At 51.1% G+C, this 8,626-nt stretch overlaps 3 protein-coding genes across 3 annotated transcripts; 2 read left to right on the forward strand and 1 right to left on the reverse strand.

Moving 5' to 3' along the window:
* Positions 1–207: 207 nt before the first annotated feature.
* On the forward strand, positions 208–1,626 carry MRS44_016059 (uncharacterized protein; the record flags this gene model as incomplete). Its single annotated transcript, XM_046278030.2, has 1 exon — positions 208–1,626. One exon carries the CDS (start codon positions 208–210, stop codon positions 1,624–1,626), a length of 1,419 nt encoding a protein of 472 aa, XP_046123712.2.
* A 172-nt stretch (positions 1,627–1,798) lies between these two features.
* Positions 1,799–3,347, reverse strand: MRS44_016060 (uncharacterized protein; the record flags this gene model as incomplete). The annotated part of the gene is made up of 5 exons (XM_065617866.1): positions 1,799–1,845; positions 1,892–2,127; positions 2,180–2,426; positions 2,502–3,221; positions 3,323–3,347. The coding sequence occupies 5 exons, from the start codon at positions 3,345–3,347 to the stop codon at positions 1,799–1,801; spliced, it is 1,275 nt and encodes a 424-aa protein (XP_065473938.1).
* Positions 3,348–3,542: 195 nt separating this feature from the next.
* On the forward strand, positions 3,543–4,213 carry MRS44_016061 (uncharacterized protein; the record flags this gene model as incomplete). The annotated part of the gene is made up of 2 exons (XM_065617867.1): positions 3,543–3,729; positions 3,837–4,213. 2 exons carry the CDS (start codon positions 3,543–3,545, stop codon positions 4,211–4,213), a joined length of 564 nt encoding a protein of 187 aa, XP_065473939.1.
* Between the last annotated feature and the right edge of the window lie 4,413 nt (positions 4,214–8,626).

Below are 8,626 nucleotides of genomic sequence, written 5' to 3' on the forward strand. Positions count from 1 at the left end.
CCTGAAGTGGAATGCATCCGCGAGCCGAAATGCGGGGAATTTTCGATAAGAGGACCCAGAGAAGCTTATAACTTACGACAGAAGTCGCCCCAGTTGCTAACTCGCTCAGGCAGTAGTCCGCGAGCCCAAAGGCGCTGTCCTATACATCCCTCCCCCGGCCTCGTACGAGTTCTTGTAATCCTCCAGCTGAAGCCAGATCGACCGCCCATGCCTCCCACCCCCCGCCGACGAGGGCGGACATTCACAGGGTGCTGGACATGTCGAGAACGACGCGTCAAGTGTGACGAGAACCGCCCGGCCTGCAGTCGATGCCTCTCCGCCGGCAGAACGTGCCAGGGCTACCATCTCAAGTTGTCATGGGTCACCGCTCATGGGGCTATCGAGAGAGCTCCCCGGGCAGCGTCGCAAGCCTCGGCCCCGGAGACGTCAGAGCGGAGGACTCCAGCACCCAGCATTCAACGGTCCATGCAGCAGGCGACGCACACTTCTGGCCATCGTCTGCTGCTTCACCACTGGTCGACCTACCTGTGTGATGCCTTCATGCCGCTATCCTCGGTCAACAACCCGCTCCGCCCCCTCACCGCCATCGTCGATGAAACCCACGCGGCAGAAGGAAACCCGGCCTCTTTGGCAATACTCCATATGCTCTGTGCCTCATCGGCGACTCACCTGGCCCGGGCTGGAGTTGCAGACTTGGAATTAGACGCCACCCAGCACGAGAATCTCGCCTTTCTTTGGCTACGACGTGCCCTTAAGGCGGCTCAGGAAGGGGAAGGGGGCATGGACCCATACCGCATCCTCGCAGCCATCACCCTGTGCGTTGTCCATGAAAGCATCAAAGGCACATCGTCCCTATGGCGTATCCACATCCACGCCGGGCTCCGCTGGCTCCGCAACTGCCAAGGCTCGCTCTGGCGGCCCTCGGAAAGCTGCATGGCCCTGTACCATCTATTTCTCGCGTTTCTAAGCGCGGCCCTTGTCGCTCCGCCCTGCTACGGGGATAGTTTCTCCCCCAACCCGGAGGACTATCAGGCTCTTACCACCTGCGCTGAGGAACTGGGCCACATGATCGGAGTCCAAGCTGAGGTTGTTCTTGCCCTCGTGTCGGCGTGCCGTGAAGTGCATGGCCACGGGACCGAAGCTCGCCAGCGGCATTGTGCGCTATGGACCATCACGCAGATCATGCCTCCGCCGCCGCCGCCGCCTGCTGATGCCGCCGGCACAGCGCGCCAGCAGAAGCTTCGGTTCCACCACGAGAGCATTTGCTACTATGCGGTGCAGGTGTTGGTCCGTCGATCGCTAGGCAGAGTTCCTACAGAACAAATCCAAGACCTGGTCCAGCACGGCGTGGACCACATGGAGGGGTTCCACGGCCTCAATATCCCAGCGTCGGTCCCAGTGTGGCCAATACAGGTGATTTCCTGCAACGCCATGGATCGCGCGACTCAGTGCAGAATTTTAGGCTGGCTGGCATCCCCTAGATCCCGTGAGTTTGAGGTGTGGGAAAAGGTGGCGGCGCTGGCATCTAGCATCTGGGAACTTAAGAAGCAATGTGACTGGGGTGTTGGTGTTGATTGGCAGGATATTACACCGTTTCTGCTAGCGTACGATGTTCCAATGTCTTAAGCATGGGTGTTTAACAGTTGGAATGGGATTATGGTTTATGAAGATGTTGGGAAGACTTCAGCATTTCATGTAATCGCTCGACATACACGAGACGCGGTGGTTGTTCATTAGCTGGGGCGTGCTCATCGGATCTACTCTCCTTGAGGCCTAACAGTGCCTTCTCTGTGACTCTCTAAGTCCTAGCCAGCGGTGTATACGAAGGAAGATCCAAGGTCATAACTATATGTTTTGCACAGTGGGAGAGGAGCCGTCTAACGTGACTCACTGAATGGCTGGTTGGCTGCCACTTTATCATCCACGCCCGTTCCTTCCAGGGAGAACATAGATCCCTTGGGAATAATCATGGAAATAAGGATACGAGTCGCAAACCCCAGCCCCCAATACGACCAGCACGCAAAGCTAAAGTGAGGGAACTGATTTAGCATAATATCTTTGGTTTTAAAGAGATAGTTCGTCTCAACACCGCCATAACCGGCAACACTGTGTGGTAGAATCCTCAACCTAGAGGGCAGTATACACGGATTTCAGGTCTGTCCAGTGGTCTGTCACATACTTAGAGTTCTCTTTGCCCTCCCCGCTCTGCTTCCACCCACCAAACGGCATATCTAGCGTCACCATCAGGCTCGCACAGTTAACACCTACACTCCCGGCCTCGAACCTCTTTGCTACACGCAATACGCGAGAAATATCCCTGATAAACACAGAGGCATACAAGCCAAACTCGGTGTTATTCGCGCTCTTAAGCACTGCCTCCTCGTCGTCAAACGTGTTGAGGCAGAGCGCCAGGCCAAATACCTCTTCTGTAAATACCCTCGTATCCTCGGGAACGTCTCTAATGATTATGGGCTAGACGAAATACCCTTTTTCTCTATTACGTTCTCCTCCCGTGACGATCTCTAGACCTGACGCCTTTGCTTCATCGAGAAAGCCTACGACTCGACGGAACTGTACCTGGTCTGCTTGCGGACCACGCTTGGTTTCCCCAGCCAGGGGGTCTCCGGAGGGCCCAAAGCCAGCCAGCGAGGCCTTGAGGGCCTCGACGAACTTGTCGGCAATGGTGAATTGGATAAACACCCTTGAACTGGCGACGCATGCCTGCCCAGAGTTGGCTAAGAAGGAGAATGCAGAAGCCCCGGCAGCCTTTTCAAGGTCGGCGTCGTTAAACACGACGAGCCAGCTCTTTCCGCCGAGCTCGACCGTTATGTTCTTGAGGTTTGACTCTGCCGCGGCCTTCTTGATGGTCTTTCCTGTGGCGGTTGACCCCGTGAACGAGAGCTTCCTGATGTCCATGTGGCGCGCGATGGCCTCGCCGCAGGGACGACCGAATCCGTTAAGGATATTTACGGCGCCCTTGGGGAGTCCCATCTCCTGGCAGCACTTCGCCAGCACGAGAGGACTTAGAGGAGCCTTTTTAGAAATCTTGACGACGAGGGTATTCCCTGTGATGAAGGCTGGGGCGAGCTTCTGCGCTACTATGAGAACTGGGGCGTTCCAGGGTGTGATCGCGCCGCAGACACCATAGGGCTGGCGGAAGGTCGGGTTGACGAATCCGTGGGTGTGGAGGGACGTGTCTCCCTGGGGTTCGTAGGCTCGACCTGCAATGTACCGCAGCTGAGTGGTGGTCAACCAATTTACGACTTTTTCTTTTCAGAATTAGTTTGAACAAACCTCTACATGTTAGTTGGCTGAGGCTCACAGTCAATGTCTACTGGCTTTCCCATGCTGACGGCATAAGCCTCGCTCCTTTCCAGATTCGACCATGTAAGACTGACTGGCTCTCTCGTCGAGAACGTAAGCTCATGATACTCAGCCAAACATTGTACGATGCTTCGTGTCCACTGAGCGAAGTATTTGTATGGAGCAAATGGACGGGAATCTAACAGCTCTCGTACGAGGCGGAGATTTCGACTCTACCAATGGCCTCCCAGAAAACCAGTTTTGAGCACTGCTTGCGAGGGCTCAAGCACATTGCGGAAGAGGGAATTGTCCATCGTGACATCAAGCCGGACAACATACTCTACATCAACAGCGGCAACGACTACGTGTTCAAGATCGGCGACTTCGGTATTGGCAATTATGCGAGTGCGGCCAGGGCCATGGCAGGTACTAAGATCTACATGGCACCGGAGCTCGACCAAGAAGGGGGAAGCAAACACATAAAATGGATGTATGGTCTTTGCATGCCACAATGCTGTGGCTATTTATTGAAGACTTCCGCTCAGCTGTGGACGCTTGCCAGACCCGCGGGGGTGTTCGAAAGGTTATTCAAGCGTTTTCAAGGGACGATGATGTTCAGTTGATTCAGGACATGGCGATGGTCGATCCAGATAAGCGTGTCTTTGCCGTAGATATGCTTGCCCGCCATTTCGACAAACCGGAATACTCTATCCACGAAGCCAAGACTTCGCCAATCTCACCTGAGCTACCGGGCGGCTACACAACTGACAAAAGACGGCGCCCCAACTCGAATGTAGACAACTTACGCATAGCCCGGCAGCCGCCTCAGAGATCTGCGGAATGGCGGACTGCTGGGCAAGCTCGCAAAAAGGATCCTCGTCTTCCTGGTGCATTTTGTCGTATAAAATGAAAGGGGCTTACGAAAGGGCCATTTTGTTCCGAGTCAAGAAAGCGATGTGGTACAATAGTCTTGTCTAATAAACAGTGGAGAAAGCAGCTGAATATTTATATCAACCCCTCTCTTATCGCCGGAATCCTTTGAATCCTAAGCTAGTTGTAAGCCACCTCATCTCTTTTGTAGCCATGATTCGCGGGCCAGTCAATTACTCTAGGTGCATTCACGGGTTTACCTCCTAACTACCTATCTTCACAGCCGCTCCACCAACAACGCGACGGGAACTCTTTCTGCATTCGGGAAGACTGTGTGCCCCTATCATATACCAAGCTTCGTTCCTCAATGCTCAATTCGGCAAACAGCAAAGCATGTCGCGCCTCCTGTGTAATCTTTAATGGCTATCACGTGACCAGATGGATATTAAACAACGAGTTTCCTAGAATGCCACGGCACCGAATCCTAATCTTTCTCAGCATCGCGCTCTTATCGTCGGATGGTCACTCTCTCTTACAATAAACATTTTTAATTTTCCACTCCTCATTTATACCACTAAGCATTTACTTCGACGCCCACGCGTCCTCCTTCTCCGTGCCCCAGCCCCTTCACGTGGGAAGAGCATCTGGAACATCAGGCCCAGCAGGGCTATGATGGCCGAACAACAACATGATCATCGGGGGTTGCTTCTGGAGACTATTGTTATTGTTGAGACCGTATGACTAAGATGGTCCGATCTGCTGGTGGCTGGGAAGTGGATATTAAGTGAGTAGCTGTGCTCCTCTCAGATACATGTAACTTAGACCTTTCAAGAACAACACATCATCTTCCACTCCCGCAATATTGTTTTATCAGTTATACCTTCAAGCCCTGAAGATAAGAGTAGCCAAAGCAAAGAAAACTAAATAGAGGTTCACGCAAGCGGCTGCCAAGAAAAAGCTACGAATGGAACAGGCCCGACTCCTGGGAGGAAGCGCAACATACCCCAGAAAATGACGAGGGCCAAGGGTCGCCGCAATACTGGGAGGTCGCAAGGAAGCAAAGGAAGCGCACATAACAGACGCCTTTTCAGTCTTGTGGAGCAAGCGATCGCTAAACTCGAAAACCGCGAGTTTGAGCATACGCCGCGCGAACGCGGCGCCCAACTTCGCCAAATCCGCGCCAGACAACGACATCATGCGCTTTGTTCGGCTTATAAGGCCACGTATAAGTTCGCGGCTTCTCGTGGCTACCTGTCGGGTACTTGTGTCAAGAATCGTGAAGGCGTCGCATATTCACGTGGTAGCAGTGCTTACTTCCCATTCCCATTGGCTATTCCGGACGTGATGATTGACGAGATTGATAACTGCTGGGTTGAAAGTCGTCTCATTTTGCCGGTACTAGATTGCTGAGTCGCGGGTGCAGAATTTTAGCCCTGGCTTGAATAAGCACTACCAATGACGAGGAAGTACCGACGGATTATATTTTAGTAGCACGTTAATACAACTCAACCCTAATAAGTTTTACTCTGATCTTATCGAGGCTATCTGCCGCTATTTCTGTCAATATCCATGGAGATCTTGCAGCACGTGGATTATTTATGGGACGAATTGCCTGAACGGCATATAGACGTCGCGCAATGATGAGATGTCTCTACGTTATTCATCCAAGGAATGCTTTCAGTGCCTTTCCGGACCAGGAAAAGTTTAATATACGGTCGAGCCCTGAGATGGTAATGATAACCTATACCTATACACAGTCACCATTAGCGACTACAGGCTTCTTCATACTATAGGATATCTCATTCGCCCCACATTAGCCTCCCTCCTTCCCGCTCTTTTCGTTAAGGTTCCTTTAGCTATTTATCTTGCGCTTTTTATAGCACCCTCCTATGCATCATTCCTGAGCGAGGACTCTAGAGAGCATGCCAGTCTGGCAAATTATCTAAGATCCATACCGACTCTTTATCCAGGTATCCTTGCCTACACTAGGCTGGCACGTCGGGAGGGCAATCTAGCCGAGAAGCCTTCATACCATAGTCCGCGGAACTCCATTCCAGTCAGAATTTCGACTTTCCCGTTGCGTCTACAGCTAGATAAGAGTTGCGCCACAAACGATCGGCCCATCGATACAGGACGACTCCGGCAGATGGAGCAAGCCGAGGACCGTAAAGACATACAGGCGACCTTGACTCCGTCTCGAAAGGATGCAAACGAACGTGATAGTAGGTGGTGGTCTTCACTCGGTACAAGATGCGTTTTGTAGGCGTTTGGCAGATACTCTTGGAAGGGACCCAGTGATGCCGTGTCGATGATGCCTGGATCGAGTGTACGACCGCCGGCTGGCAGCGCCCCTTCTAGCTTTGGCTGGTAGTCCGGCCATCGTGAGGGCGTTTTATTTCATTTAAACCATTTGCCTTGAATGAAAGTAATTGATTCAGGGCCTTGGGTTGGAAAAACATCGATACGCTTAGCATCCTGCTGCCCACGAAGTGCTCCTGCCATGCAGACTAGATGCCCCTAAGGGCCGCCTCGATATAAGACTTGCCCTGGTCCTTTTCGTCTATCACTTGACCGAACTTTCGCAATTGCCAAGCTTTAGTGACCGGATTTCCGGGCATCCAGATTGTCCCGCCTGACAAGATTGTTTTGCCGCCCAGCCTCTCCTGTCGCTCAACGAGGATGGTTTCGAGCCTGCCGGCCGTTACAGCACCAGTCAGCTAGCGGCCTTCGTAAAATGACCAGCAGGAGCCTGATTCGGCATCATAGACAGGCTGCTCCTCCCTCCCCTCCCCCAACGAACAATTAGCCGGGGACAGATGGATACGGCTGCATGATTAAGTGGCAGAAGTGGACCTATTACCACGCCTAGAATGAAAATCAATTTGATCCATGCCGCTCATTTCGGACGTCCCCGTTTAAACAGAGGGGCGTCACAACGGAATCTTACTATTGGCCCATCGCGGCCATTCCGTCAATCAGTTTAGTAGACAAGACAAGTCGGCGTCATGCCTCTGGAATGAGTCATCAACGAATCTGCCTTGCCCATCCTACCCATGCGGCTCGATCCCCCTTTCCCTTGTTGGTTTCTTCTTCCTGCTGCCGTCAGACCGCTCATCGTGTCCTACGATCGATTACACCTGCGTTAGGTTCGGGCCTCGAGCCATTAATCATCTCTACCACCGTTCCCAGTTCGCGTGATCATCCATCTCCCATTTTGCCGCACTTTCAGTCGACTAGCCGACAGATCAGGGGGCGTTGTCAACCACCAAAGCGAGAATAGGCTGTGAAGAAAAGTTTCTCGAGCCCCTGATATGCAGGGCGCCCTAGCCTGTTTTTCTGTCGTCCGAAGAGACGATGCCCAAGCAGGGTAAGTCCCTAGTTTCTCAAACGTGGCTAGGCCTGAGCTGGTACAAGAAACAATACTGTGTTTGGCGGGTATCACCGACTACGAGCCCCGGCGCAGGATGGGGCAAGTGAGACCCTACCGCATGCTTAGATATGAGGAGCCTAGTTTACACGTCGCTCAAGTGTCAGGTACTAAGCTATGATTAGTTGATGGAGCTACAAGAATCATCTGTTCAAGCCTAAAAGAAATTCAGCACGTGAGAATATTTCATCAGATCCAATACAGGGAACTGTTTCCGGGCGGTAAGGGGCAACTAGCCCCAGACAAGTTGATTGATCAAGTAAGCCCCCTTTTGCCCACAAATTGAAAATTAGGAACAAGTAATAGGCTGAAAGCTAAGCCCGATTATTGCCGTATTCACGCCTGAAGAGCCATACCTAAGGAGGGTGGGGAAGCTTCAGGGGAGATTAATAAAGAGGACTGCAAGAACAAGCGGTAATTTTAGTATTGAAAGTGATATATCGCCGAATGTCACGGAATAAAAGGCGACGGTGGCCTTGAAAAAAGGAAGGGGGAGGTGCGACTGCTGCCTATCTTTTATCACTGAGCTCTTGCTTCTTCCTTCTTTATTAACATTGCGAGACTGTGCTTGTTCTACCTAGCGATTTAACTTAAATCGATTACATAAATAGGTGTAACTTAGTGGATTTCCAGGAGTAGGTATAATTAGGATGTTAGTCGCAAAACATACATTTTATGACGCGAGGGATATAGGAAATATAATACAATTATGTGCAAAAGAAGCGTGTGTATTATTGATCTTGTGTGTGTGTTTAATCTGTGACAAAAATGTCTCGATTATAGCGGCTTTTATAATAACGTATTTGATAAGCGAGCGACGCAGTCAAGCGAGCGACGCACTTACACTTTTACCTTAAAAGGTAGTTTAGTATGAATTCTTAAAATTTCAAACTAAGCTTAAAGAGCCTATAATTTAAAAGTTATATAAATTTAAATAAAAACAACCTATTTTAATTTTTTTAGAATTTTAAAAAAATCTTACTAAGCTAGTATTTAAGAAACCTATTTACACTGTATACTTAGTAA

This window comes from Fusarium solani (genome assembly GCF_023522795.1).
Source record: "Fusarium solani strain SB1 chromosome Unknown bctg00000012, whole genome shotgun sequence".
NCBI lineage: Eukaryota > Fungi > Ascomycota > Sordariomycetes > Hypocreales > Nectriaceae > Fusarium > Fusarium solani.